Source organism: Dendropsophus ebraccatus, chromosome 3, assembly GCF_027789765.1.
Source record: "Dendropsophus ebraccatus isolate aDenEbr1 chromosome 3, aDenEbr1.pat, whole genome shotgun sequence".
NCBI lineage: Eukaryota > Metazoa > Chordata > Amphibia > Anura > Hylidae > Dendropsophus > Dendropsophus ebraccatus.
The window spans coordinates 152,067,480-152,094,653 of record NC_091456.1 but is presented as its reverse complement, the minus strand read 5'-3'; the positions used below and the strand labels follow the sequence as shown (position 1 = coordinate 152,094,653).

The 27,174-nt window shown below is 40.7% G+C and overlaps 1 protein-coding gene across 3 annotated transcripts in view; it reads left to right on the top strand.

Annotated features, from left to right (window-relative positions):
- PCSK1 (proprotein convertase subtilisin/kexin type 1) overlaps positions 1-27,174 on the top strand; it is a 35,674-nt gene that overhangs the window by 3,783 nt on the left and 4,717 nt on the right. For all 3 annotated transcript variants that reach the window (XM_069964658.1, XM_069964659.1, XM_069964657.1), the window contains 10 exons: positions 14,157-14,261; positions 16,228-16,338; positions 16,507-16,653; positions 16,747-16,823; positions 17,220-17,308; positions 18,316-18,488; positions 22,838-23,050; positions 23,341-23,441; positions 24,841-25,074; positions 27,015-27,172. In XM_069964658.1, the coding sequence (XP_069820759.1) occupies positions 14,157-14,261; positions 16,228-16,338; positions 16,507-16,653; positions 16,747-16,823; positions 17,220-17,308; positions 18,316-18,488; positions 22,838-23,050; positions 23,341-23,441; positions 24,841-25,074; positions 27,015-27,172 (1,408 nt within the window). The remainder of the gene's footprint in view (positions 1-14,156; positions 14,262-16,227; positions 16,339-16,506; positions 16,654-16,746; positions 16,824-17,219; positions 17,309-18,315; positions 18,489-22,837; positions 23,051-23,340; positions 23,442-24,840; positions 25,075-27,014; positions 27,173-27,174) is intronic.

The following is a 27,174-nucleotide window of genomic DNA, read 5'->3' as shown; positions in this document are numbered from 1 at the left end:
CACCTGTTGATTTGATTGAAACCCTTTTTTTTTTTTTTTTACCAGAGTTCCCCTCTAAGGTCTCCACAGACTTTAGTTAGAACCCTCTGATTATGGTGAAACCATCCAACTGTAATATGTATAGGGACTCTTGACTCTCCCCCAACTCATCATGTTGGATTTCAATTGCCTGACTCATTTAGTTTTCCTGGAAGTAAACCACCCCCAGATCTGCGGCAGTGGCTTGCTTCCCTCTCCTCATTCATAACACATGAACTTTCAGACAAGCTGAACCTTAATGGGTATGGTGTGAACAAACACTCAGCTGACAACCATTGAGCCATCTTTTGACCTTTAAAGGGGTTGTCCAGCAAAAATCTTTTTCTTGGGGTCAGAAAGTTATATAGATTTGTACGATTGGGCGAATTATCGCTCCGTGTAAACCCAGCATTATGGTGCATTTACACAGACAGATTTATCTAACAGATTCTTGAAGCCAAAGCTAGGAATGGATCTGAAAAGAGCAGAAATCAGTCTTTCCTTCATGACCTGATCCCTGTTTATAGTCTATTCCTGGTTTTGGCTTTAGAAATCTGTCAGATAAATCTGTCTGTGTAAACGCACCATAAGTGTTTTGGATCTCCATTGTAGAGGGGATATAAGTGATGAATAGGAAAAAAGACCTGGTGTAGTTAGCACGGTCATATGATTTTTTTTTCCTTGTCTTATAGTATTATATTTTTTCATCTTTTAGCTTTAAAGGGATATAGACATTTATGGCAGATCCACAGGATATCTCTATGGGTGGTGAGGCTGACAGCTTAAACAGAAGAACTTTGTTTCGTCCATGTGAAATCAAGCTTCTCATACTAAGCTCCATGTACACACCTAAAGGCCCTATTACACAAAGCAATTATCAGCCATATTTGACCAATAATCGGCCGATAATCGCTTTATGTAATAAAAGGCACAATGTCGGCTTGTTCTTTTTTAACGGTTTTGCAACATGTTGAAAGACGTACGACAACCATAGCAACAATCTGCTGCCATCAGGCCATGTAATAGGAGTGGTGGCAGCAGACCGCCGCTACCTACTGTGGGCTGCCCAGACGATCTGACGATCCCCTAGAAAGCCCCTCTACAGCTCCCTCCCCCCTGCTCTTACCCGCTTGCAGTCAGCGGGTGTAATAGCGCTGGCAGTGAGGAGCAAGCGAGTGCTGACCTGATCGCCCCGTGTACTAGGGGCTTAAGTGTTGTTTAGGTTTTGAGTGAAGTAAAGCTGGTCATATATTTTAGACACAGCCGTAGTCTACAGAAAGTTTTTTCCAGTTCTTCTATCTCTCCAGATCCCCCAACACACATGCACACCTGGGGCCTTATTACACAGAAAGATAATGGTGCGGATTTAAGAGATAATCTTTCCATGTGTAAATGCGGCAACAATCAAACGACTAACGAAAAGTCATTCATTAATCACATCTTTTGAGCTGACCGTAAAATCATTGTTAATTGTTTGCCAATTGTTTCCAATCTTTAGGTTTATGTACACATCGTCCATTTGTTATTACGATCATTTGGATCTATTATGGTCAACGATTTCAGGTCTTTCGCTAAAAATCATTTTGTCTAATAGGACCCTTGGTGCTGCTGAGTTCACAAGTACTCTGAATAATAAGACAGAAAGTTGCTGCCAGATGCCAGGATGCTTTTTTATTCTTTTTTCTTAAGCATACATTAAAAGTAACCATTTAAAAATGTATACATTAAAGGGGTAGTGCGGTGGTAAATAATTATGGACAGAATAACACACATTACAAAGTTATACAACTTTGTAATGTATGTTATGTCTGTGAATGGCCCCCTTTCCCGTGTCCCACCACCCCCACCTGTGTACCCGGAAGTGTGGTGCGCTATACATACCTGTCACGTGCCGACTCGTCTCCGATCTTCAGTCACTGAAGTCATCTTCGGATGGCCGGGCCGAATCCCTCCGACCGTCCTAAGTGCCGGCCCCCCTCTGCCGCGTCATCGGCTGCTCAGCCGCGATTGGCTGAGCACAGTTATGTACACGGGTGGGGGTGGTGGGACACGGGGAAGGGGGCCATTCACAGACATGACATACATTAGAAAGTTGTATAACTTTGTAATGTGTGTTATTCTGTCAATAATTCTTTACCGCCGCACTACCACTTTAAACGGACTGCAAAAAGGCAGTGTGAACCCAGCCTTAACCGATCAAGAGATGCAGCTGGGGAGCGGATTGTGCTGCTGCAGCTCTCTTCCCGGCTACATTTCCTTAAGACAGTGGATCTTAGCAGTGAGACCCACTTCGGTAAATAATGTTTGACATGCCTGATGACATTTTACTGAAAGAGTAGTAGATATCTGGAACAAACTTCCAGCAGAGGTGGTTGGTAAATCTACATGAACAGAATTTAAACACGCCTGGGATAAACATACATCTATCCTAAGATAATAAGAAAGAAAATACTAAAAGGGCAGACTAGATGGACCCAGTGGTCTTTTTCTGCCGACAATCTTCTTTGTTTCTATGTTTCTATGTCTCTGACATGGCAAAAATATTTTTAATGACAGTGACTCTTCAAGGCAGCCATACACCCTCTGTAGCTGTTGGCCGAATATTTCTATAGCCAACAGTTATCTCCTAATCTCCTTATGTGCAGAAATGCTTGGCTCAGCTAAACGTTCATGTGTTCTCAATGCAGAGAGGAATGGAACTGCTGCCAGACCCTATGGTGTCAGCTTATCAATCTGAGAACAAAAGGACACACCAGTTGAAATTCAATCTGCCCATCCCTTCATCTGTTGGGGGAGAGTTAAGAGATCCCTAAACATTTTAGACAGTTGCCCAATCCTGTTAAACAGGCGTATTTGGCATACAGGGACCTGTAATGTGAAAAACTCATTGTGACAGCTCAGGCAGTTAACCAGTCAATTGCAAACTTTCCATTTATCTGGTCACTTTGTTACACTTGAGTGCACATTAAATGCTGAAAGTGAAGATAAACAGAAAAAGAAGTAACAATAAATTTACTTTATGTCACAGAGGAATTATACTGTAACCTATTGTACGTTGTGACAATGGAGACTGATTAGCTGGAGGCTTATCTACACAGTGGAATAATTACTAGACGTACCTTATAGCATAATTGTTTAGGCAAATAAATGTGTGTGACAACAATACAAATCAGTCTCATATACCCAGCATTTGGGACCCTTCAGCAGACTGCAGGCTACTGCTCATGGCAGTAGCAAATGTCATATATGTCCATTATATGGCATTATATTTAGAGGTTTTATAATAGCCTGTGTATTGAAATACATTATTAGAACACTTGCAGTCCATAAAAAGATGGCCGCAATTGCATTTAAAATTTTTTTTTTTTTGCATTGTCGAATGTTAGAGCTGTTAGTCTCATATATTGAACTCTCTATCTTTTGGTGTCACGTTTCACTGTAAGGCTATGTTCACACAATGTTATATTTTAGTAAAGAATGGACGCAGATCAAACATCGTTATTTTAAGGCCCGTTCAATGAACAGCGTCCGGAAATAATAGCTGTTCACACAATGTAATGTGCAGCGGCACTTTACATTGAAGTGTATGGCTAATTGATTTGCAGGCACACCCGACAGTGCCCGCAAGTCAATTGTAAAAAAAGAACGTTCCTGAAGCCAATACAGAGGCATTGGCTGCAGGAATGTCCTGAATGCAGCCCGGCGGTCAGCTGATTAACGTGCAACGGACGCTGTTAAACCAAGTGTGAACATAGCCTGATGCTGTAGAGATCACTTTCCAGCAGTCTCCTACTCATTATCACAAACAGAACAGGAAGTCTACACTAGTGGTGAGAGTAAAAACTGCAATTCCAGCATTCAGGATTATTTTATAATATTATAAAGATAATATAAATAAAAAAAAAATTGAAAAACATGTCACCAATATTATTTTAAATATATGTTTAACAAAAACCTGATTTAATCGATAGGTAATCTTCTGATGACACATTCCCTTTAAACACTTGCATCTACTGATTAATGGGTGTCTCAGCACTGAGACTCCAACCTGTCAGATGTTTTTTCTGTGAGGTATCAAAAGTTTTTTTTTTTAATAACTCCCAGTGTCTCCCAACTTTTTCAATATGGAAAAATCAAGGATGTTTCTTTCCATCTTAAATGGGGAAATGAGGCAGTTAGATTTTTATTTTTTTATTTTAGTACATTATTATGTCTGTATTGCTTTTGCTCTTCTGTAAACATTTAAAGACATTATTTACAGCAACCACATGGCCTATAGGAAACAGTATTTTGGAGCTGACCTATTCTAATGCAGAGTTTTCTAGGCATTCTCTATATTCGGTGCTGAATATGGCACAGATATGTTATCTATATATAAATAACATCTTTCATCATACTCCTACTTGTGATGAGAGAAGATGTATTTTCTCTACAGAAATAGTATTGTCAGACAATTGTTAGGTTTAGTGGCCAGACTGGAAACTGCATGATTTTAGGATTATTTTAACATTTAGATAGTAAAATAAAGAATAAAAAAATCACCAAAGATGCTTAAAAAATTCAGTATGGGGGATTGTGTGCCCCTGATCTGACACACCTTCTGCTTTTGCTGGAGGAGAGTGGTAGAGAGTGGACACAACAATAGAGCATTCGCTTAATGTTTTGTAAAGTGGAACAGGTGGCTCCTGTTCAATTTTGATAGGAGCTCCTTCCCCACTTATGTACCTTCTATTGCACTGTATGGGGACAGAATAGAACGCCACAGAATATATTATGACTGGTGATGTGTATGCATCACTGGACACATCACATTACTGTGCACATACACCACACATCTCTATGCAAACTGCGTAGAACTTTTTTTTTTTAATGGAACCAGCAGTAAAATTTTCACTTCATCACCAGCACAACATCTTTATTGGTATTGGTTATATATGAATCTCAAAATGTCATATATGTCCAAGTTCAAAATGTAGGACACATAGAGAGGATCTGAAGGCATTACTAGATCACCAAAAAAGTCCATGCAGCTTTAGTAGAAAACACCAAAATATGGTATCCAATTGAGTATGGCGCAAGTATTTTATGGTGAATTGACACTGATGTCTGTATAAAATCAGAGAATGATGGATGACCTCAGGGAGATCAACCAAAACAAAGGGAAGACACCATCACATTTCTCAACGTCATTGAATCTAGGAACATTGCCCCCTGGGAAATCAAATATGCAAAAGTCCTGCGGAGACACCATCACGTATTTATCAACGTCAGTGAGCTAGCCAGACCTTCCTCCGGGACGGAACAACCAAGCCAAGGTTGGTCTCCAGTCAAGGAAACCATGTCAGCAAGGTATCCATCTCACTAGCCAGAATCCTACTCAACACTGATGAGGGGCAAATACCCCAAAACAGCTGTCTGTGGATAGATACCTTGCTGAGGTGGTTTTCTTGACTGGAGACCACCCTTGGCTTGGTTGTTCCTTCCCAGAGGAAGGTCTAGCTAGGTCACTGACGTTGAGAAACAAGTGATGGTGTCTCTGCAGTACTTTTGCATATTTGTCTACAATCAGAAACAAAGTCAAAGACCCACAATAGTCAATCAATGTTCTACTACGGTTTCAATTTATTCAAAGGTTGCAGAGGGTCACAATATAATTGTGTGCTTGAGGCCTTAGAGCCCTGGATGTATGGACTTTAATCCACTTAGGGCCTTTCTGTGCGGAGTTTGTTCCTGTGTTTGCGTAGATTTCCTCCCACACTTTACAGATCACGGTAAGGTTAACTGGCTTCCTATGAAATTAGCCTTAGATTGAGAGAAAGTACTTGTGTGCATGTGTACTATATATACTTGAGATAGGAAAGATACATTTTAAGCCTCGCCATAGATTGGATTTAATGGGAATTTTCCTGGCACTGCTGAATATAGTGATCTCAACCCAGCATCTATCTATTTACCTCTCCCTATATACATATTTATCATTGTAATTATCGCTGGACCTGCGGTTGCTGAAGATATTAGGATGTGGCCAGCTACTAAGACAGACATGTATGTGAAATCATTTTACATTACCTGGCTTGCAATTGCGATTATGTATCTTGGTATTAGAGTTAGGAATGAAGTGTTTGCTTTAGCATGCATTCAACTAATGTCAACATACCTTGATCAGCTATAATATTAAAACCACAAAGCCTAATTTTTCGTAGGTCCATTCATGCCACCAGAGCAGGTTTGAGTTAATGAGGCATGGACTCAAGACATGACTGCACTGACCCTGACAACAAGCCATCATAATATGGCCTCTGGTATAATCACTTAATTAGTATGACTGCCCATTTTAACTGTGTCTAAGACCTGAACTTCGGGAATTGACTGTTCGTTTGTTGCCTAATATTTGTTTGGCATGGTGGCTAAGTTCAAATACTACCATTCTAGTAGGTCAATTTAGGAGCAGTGAGCAATGACAGTGCTGCACAATATGTTGGTGCTGTACTATATTACAGATGTGTCCATTATTACCTTTACTTTTGGCATAACATATCTAGAGATTATTGCACAAGATGACCAGCTTTATAGCAATATGTTTATATGGCCATCTTGGTGTAGTGCTTTTTAAGCATATAGCAATATTGTGATACATTTGTATAAGGAGACATTGAAGTCCTTTGATATCAAGAGAAAGGTAAGGGTGGACACATCTGTATTTACTAAATGGTGTAATATTGCTGCATCGAGCAATTGTTTGCTTAAACTGTCACTCAAAACTGTAGTTTTACTTGTGTTGTAGGATCTGGATTTATCAAACATTTCTTTGAACTCTTCTTTAGAAAATTGCAGCTTACCTTTTAAAGTGGTTGCTAAAAATAACTACATATAAACCTTTATTTTCAGAAGTATTGCTAAGAAAATAAAGACACATACAATTAAGGGCTATTCTGAAACTATACCACTGGGAGTCATAATCCCTGAGATCACAACAGGGGGCGGCTCACCATTCATGATAGGAGCAGGAGGGCAGCCATATTGGAAAACTGCATTATCAACCCAAAAAAATGACTGTCCAAAATTTCAATTTTTATAATTATATTTATTTAGTGTGGTTCAAGATACGGCGCTAGCCGTTTGGCAAATAGTAGCTCGCTGCTAAAGGATGCTATATGGAGGCTGTCCCTTTTTTCTCCAAATGCTTAGAGTTTCAAAACAAATACTATGCGTGCATCCAGCGCCACTACCCTAACTCTGATGGTCATAAAGTACTTGAAGATGAAGTGAAGACTGAAAGATGAAGTGGTACTTACTTAATCCGGTTGTGTATTGGTATAGGATATTCTCTTGTTAGGTGTTTCTCCGTTCCATATAGGTACTGTTGGCAGATCTTGCAGTATGTAGATCCAACAAATTGATCTGTAGATTGTGCTCCGGGAGTGCGCTCCGGCCGGCAGCGCGACCTCGACCGGCTTCAGCTTTCCGTGTATGTGAAATGTGACGTCACAGTGATTCACTACGGAGTCTCACAGGGACCATCCAATGTTTCAGCGTGACTTACGCCTTCATCAGGGATCATCACGCTGAAACATTGGATGGTCCTTGTGAGTCTCCATAGTGAATCACTGTGACGTCACATTTCACATACACGGAACGCTGAAGCCGGTCGAGGTCGCGCTGCCGGCCGGAGCGCACTCCCGGCACACAATCTACACATCAATTCGTTGGATCTACGTACTTCAAGATCTGCCAACAGTATCTACTGTATATGGAACGGAGAAACACCTAACAAGAGAATATCCTATACCCATACACAACCGGATTAAGTAAGTACCACTTCATCTAAGTACTTTATGACCATCAGAGTTAGGGTAGTTGCGCTGGATGCACGCATAGTATTTGTTTTATAATTATATTGAGATAATCATTGCCATATCCCCCTTTACCTAGCATACAACCCCATATCATAAATGAGAGATGAAATGTTTTCTTCAGGCAGCTTCTCTATGCGTTTCCTTAGGATGGCATCAAACCAAAGCTCCAGCATCATGTTCCTGGACAATGCAGACTGGTGATTTATCACTATTTTCACGGCATACTGCTTTGAGTCTTTTATCCTGATGCTTTGACACCCTCTTTGGTCTACATGTACAGTTTTCTTTTATAACCATGCAATTTTGTTTTAACTGTTCTTACATCTGTCGTCACACTTTGTGTTGGTTACCATCTTGAAGCTATTTTATAATCCTTTATAATCCTTTCCATTGTTTCATTTGACAACTCTCTTGTTGGCGCTGGGTTTTCCTTCAATTAGACAAGTCTAAAGGCTTGGTAACAAATTTCATTTGTTAGAGGCATGTTTCATGAAACCAGAATGTTCATCTATTCAACAAGCATTGTTTGGTGTCATATTTGTGGATGTGCTAAATGAACATCCACTAAGTCTGGGGAATTTCACTATTTCTCCCAGAGGTAATAGATATATGGATGTAGCTGCTACCTATTTGATTGGCGGTGCACTACTTTTTTTTTTTTATTGCAGGCAAAGCATGTATAGGAGCAGAGACTCTTGTCAGAGGCCTGAGCCTCTGACAAATACGTATTTTCCATGGTGCCCTTTGTTATCATTATGGCAAGTACATACTGCAGTGGAATAGGGGCTCCTGTCAAAGACAAAGTACCCTGCTCTTGTTACTCAGTGGCCATACACATTCTCTAGGCTTTCAGTATTTGAATTCCAATTCGCGGCGAATGGGGCATTAAATTTGCTTCAAAGAGATTTGCGAATTCATCACAAACATGGCAGCCGCACATGTTAGCTTACAGAACTGTCTTTTGGTGGGAGCAAGGAATAAGGGGATCCATAATAATCCCTTTGCACCAGTCCAATTATCTGCAAACCCCACTGGGATATCAGCACCTCACCCTCTATATAAGGTGATTGGCTTCCTGGAGGCGGCCAGTCGGCTGTGTATAGTGGAGAGCAGGTTGCAGCAGGCAGTTAGATCATGGAGAGAAATACAGAGAGATAGGAACATAGAGGAAAGGAGTGTGGATTGTGGGTGGTTTTCTGTGGTAGCAGTGAAGCCATTGTCCAGTATACCAAGTAACTGGGTGTTCATTATACCAAGTCACTGGGTGCTGGGTGTGCATTATATGAAGTTGCTGGGTGCTGGGTGTGTATTATATGAAGTCGCTGGGTGAGCATTATATGAAGTCGCTGGGTGCTGGGTGTGTATTATATAAAGTCGCTGGGTGAGCATTATATGAAGTCGCTGGGTGCTGGGTGTGCATTATATGAAGTCCCAGTGAACACAGTGTCCATCTTTATAACTCAATGGGTACTTATTTACCAATTGACAGTCTGATTGAAATTTCGCTCTCTAGCTGTAGTGTGTCCAAGTAGTAATGTATGCAGTAGGGCCATAGTACTTTACACCCCTTAATGAAAGGGGTGTAAAGTGAAACTGGCTCAGTTGCCCCTAGCAACCAACCATATTTAACTTTTCATTCTTCACAGATTCTTTGGAAAATGAAAAATGGAATCTGATTGGTTGCTAGGGGCAATTGAGCCAGTTTCACTTTACACCATGTTTGATAAATCTCCTCCCTTCTCTCTTGTTTTTGGTCCTTAGTAAATCACAATATAACTTATAATGATGTCATAGTAATCTGTAGCAAGTAAACTAGAAGAAAAATATCTAGATATCTATATTCACGGATATACTGTAGATATACCAAGCATGTCATATACATGAGATTCTGGTTCCATGTTCTAGGCTAGATTATGTATTCTTTCCATTAACCTAATTGTCCATAGCTACCTCTTCTCTTTCCTTCTTCTCTCACTGCATTTGTACTTACCTGGTGTATTTGCTCCAGTCTTTTGTCAATATAGACGGAATACTGTGTCACTGAATGACATGGTAAACATGCTTGAACCTTGCCCATGGCAGCATTAATGTTAACTGGTGCATATTTATAGCATTGTTCATGGGAAAGCTAGATAATATTACACAAATGTGTATATATATATATATATATATATATATATATATACACACACACACACACACAAAAGCCCATTTATACATGTCACATGTACTGCATATGTCGGTGTTCACAGTAGCGGAGATTCTTTTCTACGAGGCTTCACACACTGCTTGGTGGGCTGGCACACTGAAGAGGGGGGCTGCACTAGGCATGGTTGTGATAGAGGTTCCTTCAGGTACTCCCTGTGTTGTGTCTCCTGGTTGGTGTAAGGTGGGGTACCCTTGATTTTAAGGTGCAGAAAAAAGGACAGGTGACTTGCATTAACGTAAACAAATAACAGTTCTACTAAAAAGGTAGTAGAAAACTACTGTTGAACTGGAGCAGGTTTTACAGGCTTTCCAAGTTTCACTTTCTGTAAGGCTATGTTCACACTACGGATGAGACCGGCCGTTCAGTGACTCCGTCCGGGTCACGGAACGGCCGGTCTCAGGCCGGATCATCACGGCCGGTACTTAAGTACCGGCCGGATGATCTTTCCTCCGTGGAGCTCTGATGCGGGCGCATCAGCACGCGCCCGCATCACAGCTTCCCATAGCCCACAGTGAAGCAAGCGTCCGGAGTCGCTCGCTTCACTGTGTGAACTGCCAGGTCCTTCTGCGGACGGAATTCATTGAATTCCGTCCGCAAATAATGGACCTGTCAGTTGTTTACGGTGCCGCATGGGAATCGGCCGGAGCGTATACGATGTGTGTACGCTCCGGCCGGGATCCCATAGCAAATAATGCTATGTTCCACCCCGCAAATCTACGGCTGTAGTTCTGCGGCATTCACACGTTCCATGCACTGTCCTTAAATATAGACAATGTGCTATGGAATGGAGTTCACAGCTCACGGCATCATCATTCATGATGATGCTGGGAGCTCTGAAACTGTTTAAATCTTTGTACTACTGTACTGACATGCTGTTTCAGTACAGTAGCACGAAGATTTAAACTGGCTGATTTTTTTTGTGCCAATCATTGGGTTGCTGTCAGATTTAATGACTTTTTTTATAATAAAAAAACCCTAGTTGTCTATGGCTTTACAGCATACCTGTCACAGTGGATCCTTTGAAACGTACTGTATGGTGTCAGCTACATTTGTATCTATAAGTTTCAAAGGCTCCATTATGACAGTTTTGGTTTAATGCCGTAGACATGTTTCAGTGGAAACATGCAACGAATTGCTGAGTTTCATGCACAAGCCCTATTAACTTACAGTAGGGCTCATGCACTGAACTTGCTGAAATGTGGGACTTGACCAAAACCATTTAGAACAGTTACAGGAATTCCATACATCACAGCGGACCTTGTAAAATAATGATGATAAAAATATAAAAAACTAAATTAAATGGCCCCCGTTCACGCATTCGTAGGTGATATGGAGGTGGCACAAAGCACCACAGTACAGCCAGTTTATGACTGAGAGTAGGCAGGGCCGACTCCAGGGTTTTGCAGGACCTCGGGCGACAGAGCCTCAGCGGGCCCCTCATCAATCCACTATGCACCCATCATCTACCACTATGCACAATCACTTGAGACACCACTAACATACACAAACACACATTGACACAGACACTGACTGACACAGACTCTGACTGACACTGATGGACTGACTGACACTGAATGATTGACTGACATTGATAGACTGACATTGACAGACTCAGACACTAACACACAGTGCTTACAGCTCAGTCTTCTCCCTCTTCCTCTCTGTCAGGCTGCCCTCCACACTGTAAGGTTGAGGACCTTCCGATCACGTGATCAGGTCCTTCACTCTTTTCTCTCTCTGTGCAGGTCCTGCTCTGTCTCCTGTTTCCTCTGATTTTCAGCCCGCTCACCCTGCCGTACAGTGATCAGGCTGAACATTAGAGCACCAGGCCCCTCTATCTCTCTGGGCCCTGGCACTTGCCCGGGTAAGCCCTGTGCTGACGCTGGCCCTGACAGTAGGTACTGTACTGTATGGCCAAAATTATATTTATAGATTTTTTTGTTTTATTTTATACAAAAATTTGTTTATCCATTGTTAAAATAAACATAAATCTCTATGTGTTGAGTGGAGAAATTATATAAACATACTACATTATATTTATTGGCCTATATTTACTACTAGTGCAGTGTGATGCTGATCTGTAGAAGCAGCAGCATTGTAGGATTTTTATACATAATTCACATAATTAGGATTCTGAATAGCCAGAGCCTGTCAGCCACTGTTAAATAGAAGTGGAATCGTGATTTCCAGAAATGAGCTTTTTTGTCAGGCTGGCATGAGTCAGAGAGAGAACGGCAATCATCCATTGTGTAGTAATGTATCCTTTCCATGAAATGACTCTCCTCTCATAAAGTCATGACGTCAGCACAGTCCAGAATGACTAATTGGCTTTATGTAAATATGAAGGCAATATCACTTGTTTGGAGATAACTGACTGTATAATTTATGAGCATCCACTGCCTGTAACTAACCAAAAAAAAAACCAGGATGAACCCATGGAAACAGATAATGGTGATAGAGGTCAGGCAGTGCAACCAATGTTATCCATTTACTGACATCATAAGAGGTGTTTGCCATTTCATTGCAGCATATATGACACTTAAATTTAGACCTATGATAGGTAATGGTGCATCTGGATTATTGATTACTTAGGTAATTATTTCCTGTCATATTAATACCTGAAATTCTTGTTTATACATTTATTTTCCAATCATTGACAGCAATCAGGAATATATGCTAAATAAGATAGCTTAGTTCAGAGGAATATCATAATTTATAAGAAAATCTGTCGGCTCTAGATCATACTCACCTCCTTACTTCTCCACCCTTTTTCTGACTTACTGCTGGAAAGAATCCCTGTATGCCAATTAGTCATAACAGGAGGTGGCATGCATGCTGCCATGGGCGTAGCTAGGTTTCATGGGGCCCCATAGCAAAAAACTGTATGGGACCCCATAACTTTTGTCCCCCCCCCCCCCCCCTCATATTCACTGCATCGGGGAGTTGGAAGGACGAAGGAACGCTGCAACAGGCCAGGTGAGTATATTCGGTGGGGGCTGCCAGTAATAGGTGCCATTCCCTGCTTCCGCTGGGCTGCTGTCAGCGGGGGGGGGGGGGGCTTACGTCCGGGGCCCTGTAGCGGTTGTGTAGTCTGCGTACATGATGCATAATGCTGCTCAGCACAGCTTCTTTGTCACTTGAGCTCTCAGCATGTTCTAGAACTGACAGATTTCTTTTAAATATTGAGTTACCAGAACAAAAGCCCAAACAGCAGTTTTTTTCTGGTAGTTCTCCAAATAGTCCTCTCCTTTTTTGCCTTTTTTTAAAACGAATGTACCATGATAAATAATATTTTTATTTCCTACCACCTTCTTGGCGGGATCTTGGTGGTGCTGTCCTTTTTTCAAAATGCTTTCTGGCACCCCAGTGTAACGATATACCCCCCTCCCTTGGTGACTTGCCTCCATAAGAATCCTATTTGTCTGCACCAGGGGAAGGGAAATCATTACACTGGGGGTGCCAGGCCCACCTCCACTGCATAGAGCTGTCCCTATCAACTAAGCCTTTCTTAAATAGGCACTGTCAATATGAATAAATGTTAAATCAGCAGGGGAGGTGATATACTACATCTTTGCAATGTACTTTATTTTTTGAGGTTTTCTATATGAAATGCAGTGCTATACTTTCGGCCACTAGGTGTCTCACTTACTGGAAAACTGCAGTCGAGGCTCTATCACTAATGCAATTTGGTCTTTAGTAACAGCAAAAAGAGAACAAATTCAGGAAGTGCAGGTAATCTCAGTTGGCACTGCATTGCTGCAAATGAGTAAACCAAAAGTCCTGCCCACCAGCTCACCCACTGAGGCCCGCCCACCGGCACAGTGCAGAAGCATGAGCAGTGAAATTAGGCACTTTATATATATATATATATATATATATTTTTTTTTTTTTTTTTTTTTTTTTATATATATATATTATATATATATATATATATATATATATAATTTCATGATAGGTACACCTTTAATATCTATCTTCATCATCACCTGTACTCACAAAAATATAAAATAAAATGCAAAACCAACAAAAAGAATAACGAAACAATAATCTGTTTCTTCCATCTTATTTTACAGATTGGACCACTTGAAAATCATTATTTATTCAGACTCTCCTCACATCCAAGGAGAATGCGGAGGAGCATACCACACATAACAAAGCGCCTAACTGAGGATGAGCGAGTATGTTAGTGCATTATAAAATGTGTCTTATTGTTTGATAATATGTTAGCAACCTCGGCAATGATTGTTTAAAAAGCTAAAAAAGAAGACTGTAGTAAGTTGGGAATACAGAGTAACATATATTCAAAATATAGTCATAACAATGGATGTTATTTGCTTTAGTCAGTTGTGAAAATCTGCACTAAAATCTAAGCAACCTATCAGCATTGCCAGCCTGTATAAACTATTTAATTCTCAGGCCTAATTTGGCCTTAATGTGACACTCCTGATATAAGGCTGGGTTCACACTGCGTTTTTGCAAATTGTTTAACGTATATGTTTTATGGAAGAAACGGGTGCAAAAAAGGATAAAAAATCGGAAGCAATTGTGTGCCATCCCTTTGGATCCGTTTTTCCTTTGACTTCCATTATAAAAAAAAATTGGATGCGTTTTTTTTTTAACGAAGACAAAAGTGTTGACTACATTTTTCTGTTCGTTAAAAGTAACAAATTAAAAACGGATACATTGAACGGATTGCAAAAATGCAGTGTGAACCCTGGTTCTGGTCCCCACTTCTCTCACCCTGGGACCCTGGGGACCAGTGTAACCTGGCAGCAATTGTTCAGTTCTTTAGCAGGGTAAATACAACATAAGGCTGGGTTCACACACAGTATATTTCAGTCAGTATTGTGGTCCTCATATTGCAACCAAAACCAGGAGTGGATTAAAAACACAAAGGCTATGTTCACACAATGTTGAAATTGAGTGGATGGCCGCCATATAACAGTAAATAACTGCCATTATTTCAATATAACAGCCGTTGTTTTAAAATAACAGCAAATATTTGTCATCCACTCAATTACAACATTATGTGAACAGAGCCGTTCTGTGCTTTCAATCCACTCCTGGTTTTGGTTGCTATGAGGACCTGACATGAGCACCAAATACTGCCTGAAATATACTGTGTGTGAACCCAGCCTAATACAGTATGTGCCCATAAAAGCAGTCAATCTATGTGTCATCCAAAGAAAAATGAGAGAGTGAAAATAAATTTTGGTAGTCGCTCTTTACTGGCTCCAAATCTCTCTACTACTTGCTCTCTGGATGTTTTTTTTTTAGCTTTTTTAAACATGTGAATGATTAATCAGTGTGACATATTGCTCCACTAATTGCTGTCTGTGCCATCTGGATGTGATCATGTCCATGGGTATGAAGGGGCATCATTCAACCTAGGAACACACTGTGCACTAGCAACCAGCACTGGTGCAGTGTAGGAGACTGAGTAAGGTTGTATAGTCACATGCCCCACCATACGTGCCATGGCATGGACAGGATCGCATCAGGATGGTAGTGATGGTCTATGGCAGTGCTTCTCATTTCCAGTCCTCAGGCCTCACCTACAGGTCATGTTTTGAGGATTTCCTTAGTATGTCACAGGTGATATAATTATACTCATCCGGTATCCGGTATTAGCACAGGCGTCCTTTGTATGGGAAATCCTCAAAACATGACCTGTTGATGAGGCCTGAGGACTGGAATTGAGAAGCACTGGTCTATGGGGCAGATCATCAGTAATAGACGCAACCATAACAGATATTTTTAGATAAGGGTAGGTTCACACTGCGTTTTTGTAGTCCATTTAACAGATCCATTTTTAAATGGTTAATTTTTTTGTTTACAGCAAAAAAAAAAAGCATTCTGAATTTTTTTTAATAATGGAAATCAATTTTTTTTAAATGAAATAGAGAAGTTAAACAGACTGCAAAAACATAGTGTTAACCTACCCTGGTTGTGACAAAACAATAAATTACCATAAACATGAGGGAATGCAGGTCTGTTTGGATGAATGGTTTTTATATGGATGTTCAGTTCTGTAAGATTGATGGTATCTGTCTGAAACCTTGATATTAGAGAAAACATTGCAGAGGAGGTTGATGAGTCTGTCAATAGCATAAATATCACATGATGTATTACTGATATCTCTAGGTATCATGGGCAGAACAACAATATATTAAAGAGAGGAGTAAGCGCTCCGCCTTCAGACCAAACACAGAAGATCTCTTTAATGATCCTATGTGGAGTCGACAGTGGTATTTGGTAAGTAATATTAATGGATATTTTACGTTACAGCAGCATTTATACACAGGGAGGTTAATCCGTCATCATCAGATCCTATTGGATATATAATGTATAAATACAAATATTCAGTTTTAGAGATGACATAGGAAATTAGCATCCAGGCTTATTGTGCTTTAATATTCTCAGCAAGACACAAGAATAAACCCATCCTTGCCGAAGCTGGACCTCCACGTGATCCCAGTATGGAGGAAAGGAATAACAGGAAAAGGGGTTGTTATAACTGTATTAGACGATGGCTTAGAATGGAATCATACTGACATCTATGCAAATTATGTAAGTTTAATGTTTAGTTTCATATTTGAAAATGTTGTAGCCGTTCTTACGGTATATGTGTCCTAAAATATTAATCCAAATCAAATTTTCTAGGATCCAGAAGCAAGTTATGACTTCAATGATAATGATAAAGATCCCTTTCCACGTTATGACATAACAAATGAGAACAAGTGAGTTTGTAACACACCTCTCTGTGTGGAATAGTCTTATAATATAGTATTTGTACAGCTGCTGCTAACTATATTTGTAGGGTGCTACAATAATCTCAAGGCACACTATGCTATGACTGTAACATCCCATAAACAACTTACAGTAACAGGGACTCCTATCTTTGACAGGAGTCCCTGCTTCTCTACATACTTAGTGTGGTGCTCTAGACTGTTGTAGTGTCCTGTCAACGAAAAATTCAAAACTGGGCAACAAGGTATAGACTATATACTGCCATTCTGCTTAAAGTAGTAAAGTACTTAAATCACTTGGGCTGGGCGCCCATAGCACTCTAAAACAATAGCATATAAATTCAATTATGGTCATTACCACAGTTTTTTTTTCCATTTGTTCATCAGACATGGCACCAGATGTGCAGGAGAAGTCGCAATGGTTGCAAATAACAAGAAATGTGGAGTTGGAGTAGCATATAATGCTAGAGTAGGAGGTAAAGGATAACATTCTGTTTTTTAATTTGTTGCTGTATTATATTGTGATGTATTATTAGTTATATACAGTATTAACTCATTATACAGTGTCACTTGAGGGCACTGTTACTGGGGGAATTGATTTATACACCCGAATATCGGCCTAATCTGAGCACAAGACTCCCCTTTGCTTTTGGGATAGTGTATAGAATCAAACACCCCCCCCCTCCCCCCAGGTTGGTACCTTCCAGAAAAAGAAATTACCAAAGTCTGATCTTTTTCTGCTGCTATGAAAGTAAGTGGTCACATTTTATGCTATTTTACAGTGTCATTTATAGTCATTTACTGCATTTTTCTTAAAGCCAACAAGTCCTCTTGTAGTATTATGGTATGTAATTGCAGGGTATTATTTGTAATCCCATGAGCATTCACAGAAGATTTAATAAAAATTAGGTATTGAGTTGCAAGAAAGGTCAAAAAGATATAACAAGATTTGAGCAAAGATATAACAGATCTAGGCTAGGCTGTCATTACGCAAATAATATCTGCTATTTTTTAAATAACAGATGTTCGGTGCACAATGATGGCAGTTGTTATGGAAGACGGACGTCATTTTTATATAGTGTGAACCTAGTTATAACAAGAAAAATTTGAAATGATATAAGTTCTCCATAAAATTTGAACACTGAAACAACGATACTGATAACCTGGAGGAGTGCTCAAAAATGCATAGATCTACACAAGGAAAAGGTTGGACCGGTAACAGGAGAGAAGAATTCCACCAAACATTCTCTCCAGTCATAAATGAGCTTGTGTTTTGCAGATAGGTGACACTTGAGAACAATGTTCATTGAGGATTCATTGTATTCAAGAGGAGCCATTAGCGCACCATCTGCACATAGCACTGCAGCACGGTTAATATTAATTAGAAGCTGCCTGAAAGCTTTACAGGTCATGTGTAAATGTATGGGACATGGGGTTTTATATGGTTTCGTTATGGCTAACGTTCAAATAATGTTTATTTTAGGGATTCGAATGCTGGATGGAGTCGTGACTGATGCAATTGAAGCAAGTTCTATTGGGTTTAATCCTCAGCATGTGGACATTTACAGTGCCAGCTGGGGACCTAATGATGATGGGAAAACTGTTGAAGGTCCTGGCAGACTGGCCCAAAAAGCATTTGAGTATGGTATCAGACAGGTAATCGGCTAGTCTAATAAAATAAAGCAATTCTACCTGTTCAGTTTGTGCTTTAAGGTACTGCAGTACCGCCCGGGATGATCCGTGCAGAGACTGACCGTTCTCTCATGTTGTGTGAATATAGCCCTAGGCCTTATACACATGTACAGTATTGCATTGTCCATAGATTCCTCCCACTATTCAATAAAAAGTACGGATTGGGCATATGTAGTGCATCCATATTTCTGTAAATGCTTTTTTCCCCAACATGTCAATTATAACTCATCCGTATTTTTATTTTTATTTTGTACAAAAAAACTGATGTCAAACAGCTTACAATTAGAGATGAGCGAACCGGGTTCGGGTTTGAGTCGATCCGAACCCGAACGTTCGGTGTTTGATTAACTGAGGCTGCTTAACTTGGATAAAGCTATAAGGTTGTCTGGAAAACATGGATACAGCCAATGACTATATCCATGATTTCCACATAGCCTTGGGTATTTATCCAAGTTCAGCAGCCACCGCTAATCAAATGCCGAAAGTTCGGGTTCGGATCGACTCGAGCATGCTCAAGGTTCGCTCATCTCTACTTACAATCCGTAAAAAAATAGCGGATCCCATTGATTTCTATGAGAAGTTCCGTAAAAAGATCTGGTTACGCATCAGGACATAAAATAAAGTGTGTTTATTCACACATCAGGGTACAGAAGTGCAACGTTTCGGCCAATCAGGCCTTTGTCAAGCATACACATGGCGTGTTAACAGGGGATATATATATGTGCAAAACATAAAAGAATCAACCCACGGGGAGGTACACGGGAGGGAGGGGGGAGGAGGAGGTGAAGACAAAAGAAGAGGGTAAAAAGAAAAACCAGGGATGGCACAGCTCATATGAATCATATGTAAACATCTCATTAATACTGATCAACACTTGATGTATGCTCGGATAAGTGTGTGATCATATGCGGTAGATATCGTGACACTCACAGGCTGAGAATAAGTGCATTACATATACATGCATGTTTCATACATTACCAGGTCTTGGATGTAGCCGGCATGACAGGAGACTATGCACGGAGAAGCGCTGACAGCTTCCGGACGCCAGGATCAGCTGATCCGTGCTGCCGCGCGCGTGCGTGGTCACGTGACTGGCAGAGTGACGTAGACCAATTGCAGTGGAAAAGGGAGGAGCTGTGTCCCGGTTGTCAAGGTGCTGAGAAACATAAACATCAGGCTGTCAAAGCAGCCCGGTGCTCATATCGGGAAGGCAGCGGGGGCACAGTGTGTCAGGCTGGAAAGCTCCCAATGGACAGGAAATAGGTACAAGAGCATGTTATTAAAGAATGCATATGAGTCCAAATAATAAACCACAGAAGGTGGCCCAATGTTTGTAGGTCCACATAAAGGTGGACAAATAGAGAAAATCCAGGGATCATGACCCGACATTGCAGGTCTGCACTCTAGATGTCAGCGCTGTGGGGTTGCATAAAGGATCACAGTGGTGATATCGCGATAACGCAAATCAATGCTGTAGGTGGCAGCATAGTGGACTATGTAGTGGTTAGGTGACCATGGGAAAAATGACCCGACATCGCAGGTCTGCGCTAAGTACAGTAGCGCTTTGGAGCTACACCAATGGAGAGTGGCCAAACGGGGTAGGACCTGTGATGGCCGGTATGCGCTATGTTTAATGGGGACATGAAATAACACAACCGTCCCATGGACTCCAGAGATCTGGACGATGGCTGAATACATAAATAGTGGGAGAACATATCGAGAGCCGTTGTCCTACAACAAATCCGTGCACGGCACCACAGTGTATGTGGACTGTCATATGAGGGTAAGCACTAGCTCGGGATGGACTATTAGGCTCAATGTCTCCGCACCATACAGTAAGGGTCAGTGTATAACGGCTGAGAGGTACCACGGCCTGTATGGGCACACGGTGGTCTGTGTGGGTTACACACAGAACCACATGTGTAACCCCCAAGTCAAAGGTCCCCCCAGCACTATAGCAGGTATCAACCCAGGACTGTGTTGGTATATGGGGTAAAGGGATAATGATGGTCACTCCTGGCCAAGGTACTAGGTCACCATAACTCACTACGGGAATACTAAAATAAATTCATGATAGACTCAAAATATGATGCTCAACAGTTTATTTAGAAAAAGCAGATAGCAAAAAGTGCATAGAAAGGAAAAAGGAATAGAAGCAAAAAGGGAGTCCCAGCCATCAACTCTGGATATCCCATGTATGTGGCACAGCAACCGAAGTCTCTCTCATGTCCGGCTAAATACAAGACCAGTCTCAGCAGCTGAAAAGAAGGGGAGACACAATGAAGTTAGTATATCACTTGGCACATATGTCAGGAGATCCCCATAGGTCTTAACCTCCTCCTCCCCCCTCCCTCCCGTGTACCTCCCCGTGGGTTGATTCTTTTATGTTTTGCACATATATATATCCCCTGTTAACACGCCATGTGTATGCTTGACAAAGGCCTGATTGGCCGAAACGTTGCACTTCTGTACCCTGATGTGTGAATAAACACACTTTATTTTGCATCGGATGCTGTGGGATCCCTTTTCTTCTACAGTTCAGTGCTCACACCAAGGATTGTGAGCCGTCCTGCGTGCATCCTACTTCTCTATTTTTCGATAAATTTTTTGGAGTATCTCCGAGGTGCTGTTGGAACTTTCGGTTATTTTGACGCATCAGGACATGTCCCTTTTTTTCAGCATTGTTTTGCGTCCTTTTAATCTACTGATAGCCCAATAGAACACAATGTGCACTAGCTTGAATACGGAAATGCGGATCTGTAGATTACGGGACGTGTGAATAAGGCCTTAAAGGGTTAAAACAGATGACCTACCTTCTGGATAGCTTCACGGTCTCCGACATAAAGCAACATCTGGCACAATAGGTCTGCCTATTCTAAGGATAGGTAATGCATGTTATATCCTGAAAAACATCTTTGTCGACAAAAGTCAACCTGCCCTTTTCTTTTTTTTTCTGGACAATAAACAACAAGAATCACAGCCAACACTGACACATTAGAAAACCATAAAAAATCATAACAATCATAAATGATATAAGACAATAGCTCAGATGCTAATATCAGTACAGTCAATGGGAAGAGTAAAATGCTGATAGTTCTGATCATAATAATAAGGCATACTTATCCATACTTATCCATACTTATACATATTATTGGACAGTGGGGAAAAAACACTATGGGGGAGAGTTATCAAACTGGTGTTAAGTAGAATTGTCTTAGTTGCCCCTAGCAACCAATCAGATTCCATCTTTCATTTTTCGAAGAATCTGTGAGGAATGAAAGGTGAAATCTGATTGGTTGCTAGGGGCAACTGAGCCAATTCTACTTTACTCCAGTTTGATAAATCTTCACCTATATTTACTGACTAACCACAAATTTATGTGTGTACTCATTTACACACATACGTCTATAAAACATGAACTGCACACAACTAGAGATGAGCGAACCTGGAGCATGCTCGAGTCCATCCGAATCCGAACCCAAACTTTCGGCATTTGATTAGCGGTGGCTGCTGAACTTTTTCAGACAACATTAGAGCTTTATCCAAGTTCAGCAGCCGCCACTAATCAAATGCCGAACGATCGGGTTCGGATGGACTCGAACCCGAACCCGGTTCGCTCATCTCTACACACAACAGCTCAACATAATCTGCTGTATGGATGTACGTGTAGAAAAAACTTAGCACCTTCATGCAGAATTTAATGTTTGGGCACACATTTTTTCTGCTTGCATATTACATATTGTATAAGCAGGAACTGTGTTTGGTCCAGCGGTTCATGCCTTTTTAATACATCATTAGAATTCAAAAGACAAGTGTGACACAGAAGGAAGAGTCTCTACAAAAGATGAAATATATGGACCTTAAAAAGCATAATTATAACATAAAGCAATAGAGAGGATGAGGGCAAGATGACACAAGACCTTCCACTAACCCAATTATAGGAAAATAGTGGCGAGCAGAATAGGCCTCTGAAGTGAGAACATGTAAAAAGCTCTTGGGCAGCTGGGTCATGTTGTGTAATCTACTTCAATCAGAGCTGGAATTATTCGGTCAGATCAGGTTGGCAATGACTCCAGAACTGTGTGAGGAAATATCTGGGTTTTATATAATAAATGCAGGAATATATAAACAAAGGGTCCAGATATGTAAGTCTATAAGCATACTATCCACATCCTATTCCTGAAAGTACTGTACTTTCATGTTTGTTTAAAGAACAAAGTGCGTTAGTGCACCACTATGTATGCAGTTATAGAGCACAATGCATCAATGACAAATCTCAGGGTATAATGATGTTGCAATGTTTATTTTGATAGGGACGAAATGGAAAAGGTTCCATCTATGTCTGGGCTTCTGGTAATGGTGGCCGTCAAGGGGATAACTGTGATTGTGATGGATACACAGACAGCATTTACACCATCTCCATCAGCAGTGCTTCCCAACAAGGGAGATCACCATGGTATGCAGAGAAATGCTCCTCCACGTTAGCAACAGCCTACAGCAGCGGGGATTACACAGATCAGAGAATTGTAAGTAACAACAATTATAGAAACACCACTCCAACAATAAGCAGATTAATCACATAAAATATGTATTTTTACTGCTGATTAAAATAGGGTTGAGCTATAATATTAGATATAAAAGCATTTAGTCCCATTTCCATCCTCGTTAATTGTTCTGCCTAAATCTTGTTGATTCTCGAGACATCCCTCCATTGGACTCCAGTGTATAAACTAAGATAGAGATTTTGTATTTTATGCAGGTGTAAATATTTATTTGTGTTACTATGTTGTTGTTTTTTTCTTTTGTCATGCTATAGATAAGTGCAGATCTACATAATGATTGCACTGAGACTCATACAGGCACCTCGGCCTCTGCCCCACTGGCTGCTGGGATTTTTGCTTTGGCTTTGGAACAAAAGTAAGGACTACAATATTATGCTATGCATTTAATACTGAAGCTCATAAAATGTATATTAGAAACAAATGACTCAATCCTTGGTCACCTAATCCCTCAAGACAGATGTGTTTCTTCTATCATAGATACTAATCATGTTCTGTATATGATAAACCCTGTCAATAACTATCCCTTTAGCGAGAGCATATTGTAAATTCGAATATGTATTGTTTTTTGGAGACTTTAAGGACTAAGAGTGTCCAAAACATGATAGTCCTTTGTGCTTTTTTCCCAATGGAAATATAATGGACTATAGGGAAATATATCAAGACCATTGTCTCACATCTTGGCCATAAAGCGAATGTACCAAAAGATTTTCACGTGCTCCTTTTCTTGAACCGCGACCTGGTTCTCGCATACGGCACGGTTTTATTTCCCCCCTCCCCTCTATGATACCGCTCCATTGGAGATCTCCTCCCACTGAGGGCGGGCCGGCCTGCCTCCAGTGCTTCATCCCCGGCTGATGCCTGGGAATAGAACAGCGCCGTCAGGGGCAGATTAACTTTACCATAGGCCCCGGGCTGTTCACCAAGTCTGGGCCCCCCCTACCCCAGTGTAACTATATCTTAAGTATTCCTACTCCATAATGCAGACTGTACAGGACCTGTGGTGATGACATTGTCACATGTTAAGGTCCTTCAGTATGTTCTTTAATGTTACTGAATTGTCTCCTGGCTACAGAGTGCAAAATTGCGGTAAAAAAATAGTGGGTTTTTTTTGCAAATTATGGCAATAGACCACTGAAAGTATAAGTCTGTTTGGGTGGCCATGGGCCCCCCTAGGAGCTCAGGGCCCCAGGCTACCGCCCGAAACTGACCTTTTATAGTCCCTTACTGAGCGCCGTACACGGGAATCGGACCACAGTTCAAAAAAAGAACCGCGCCCCCCGGCTTCCCCACGTCAGTGCCGTTCTATCCATGTGAGTTTCTTAAAGTGAATGTGCTGCTAGTACATTTGTTTTAAATTATCCCCTGCCAGCACACAGGCATGCTGGATTTATGTAGAGGTGCACCCTCACTCAGAGACTTCAAGTACTATTTACACCTTCAGTTGTTTCCAGTGCCATGATATAAGCCCTTAAGTTCATATGCAAATTAAGCTCAAGTGCAATGGGGGTTTATCCCAGCACGTCAGTAGTCCATCTCACCCCAATTATCGCCTCTATAACCACATGTATACAACTACCCCCCTTTGGCTGACAGCCACAAGGCTTATTCATCACACAGAAGAGATGACTACTCTACACTCTTTACTTGTTACAAAAAAAATAAAGCTAAGACCGTCTTCAAATGTTAATACAACAAAATGGTGTTGTGATGGCTTCAGAAGACTTGGGTCAAACCTGTTTCTTTTCATTTATTAGCCCAAACCTAACATGGAGAGATATGCAGCATCTTGTGGTCTGGACAAGCGAGTATGATCCATTAGCTAATAACCCTGGCTGGAAAAAGAATGGAGCAGGTCTGATGGTGAACAGTAGATTTGGATTCGGTTTGCTTAATGCTAAGGCCCTTGTGGATTTAGCTGATCCTAAAACATGGAAAGGAGTCCCTGAGAAGAAAGAATGTATTGTGAAAGACAGTGACTTTGCACCAAGGTAAAACGAAAGAAAAATAGACTGACGCTTTTTAGAATGGTTTTAAAGAGGTTTCCCGGGAAGAAATTAGCAATCAATAGAAAATTGATAGCCTATTAATAGTTGATTGATGAGGTACAAACATCCTGCATTCCCACCAATCAGCTGTTCAGTGTCCGCACTACACTGAAAATGAGGTGGAAGCAGTTGGCTCCACTACTAGTGTAGTGGTGGAGCTGGGTTGTTGCTTTGCCTCCAATTCACTTTAATAGGAGCCAGGGCTGCAAGGTGCCACCAGTATACTGGGTACACAGCCAACTGTTTCCAGCCCCATTCTCGGTGTATTGCAGACACTGAACAGCTGATCAGCGGGGATGCAGGGTATCTGTACTCCAATAAAACATTTTTTTAAATATGGTTTATGGTTGTCATTGTTTTTGGGGTGTCCTGTGGCTTTTGCTGTTAATTGCCATATGCATACAATGTATAACTTCATTAAAGGCTGTAGTTGCACTTTTGCAGCCATTGCTGTTATTTAATGAAATTGCTGATTACGTTGATTGTAATGAAATCCCGGCCAGAGTGTATAAAGCTGACATGTCAGCCGCACAAGACTGACAGTTCAAACAATGTAAAGTGTGGCTTTGGCCGTACTTTACATTGTCGGCTATGGATAATTAGAATGCGGTAACACTCAAGTGCGCCCACATCCCAATTCTAAAGAAATGTAGTTTATCCGGTAAATACTGCAGTATCGGCCAGGCTGAACTTCAGAGACACCGTCCATGTCACAGAACGTCCGGTGTCTTACGTAGTGTTGACCCAGCCATTGGGTGTATTGGAAGTTGGTAATATCAAGGCACCTTAGCAGTCAAAATTATTTTTGCATACGCTGTCAAAAAAGGTTTCCAAACCTAGTTCTAAGTATTGGTATCCAGATAGAATAGAGAATTGGCTTGATTAAATCACATTTATATTAGAAGAATAAAGGTACCAAAATAAAATCAGTTAGTAGAATATGACATTATTCATTTAGCTTCATTCATAACCAGTCTATCATTATGCAGTCACAAGCTATAAATAACTAAAAGTCAGAGAAAAATAATTGGCTAAATGAGCTTTGTGCCTACAATGCCGTAATTCCATGTCATGGGGTAAATTAAAGTCATGGAAGTTTGTAACATATCATTAGTCTATGAGGCTTAAAATAAGTAGCTGACACGGAGAGAATGTATTCAGCTGTGCCACAAATCGTCCTCCGTATAATGATATTATGGTAAAACGCTTAATCAACCACTTAGCACATGACATTGTATTGGGAATACGCTGCGTCCCTTGTAACATTTAATAGTAAAATATTCATATAACTGCTTCACAATCATAAAATTGGATATGTAATAGACTGGTATAGCAAATGCATTGCAATCATGGCTTGTTAGCCATATAAGACAACATGGAAACAGAAGAGGCTCATGTCACATAAAAATTTCAATAAATTGCCTGCATCCACATAAATCTTATATACCGTATTTTCCGGCGTATAAGATGACTAGGCATATAAGACAACCCCCAACTTTTCCAGTTAATATATAGAGTTTGGAATATATTCGCCATGTAAGACAACCTTCTTCCAATGCTCACCAAATAAAAATATATAAAAAAACATCATACAGCAGCGAGATCTGAGAGGCATAGGCTAGGATAGGATACATGGGCAGTGGGGGGTGTGGTGACCGGGATTGTATCACTAGTAGAGAACTATTGATTTACTTCGGACATGCAGCTGAAAACAAACACATTACTGCACCACTAAGAATAATTGTGCTTGTTTTAGGAAACATTACTGCTCATGCAGCATTCCCTATATCGTTTTTTTCGGTTTGTGATTTATTTGTGATTTATTATTACGATATTTGTAAGAAAGAAAATATCATTCCTTATAAAAATCCTTCTTTTGACAGAATTTTAAGATCAGAAGATGAAATTACAATAGAAATTCCCACAAAAGCTTGTGAAGGCCAAGACAATTATATTAAGTCTCTAGAGCACTTACAGCTGGAGGCCACTATTGAGTATACACGGCGAGGAGATCTTCACATCACATTGACGTCACCATCAGGT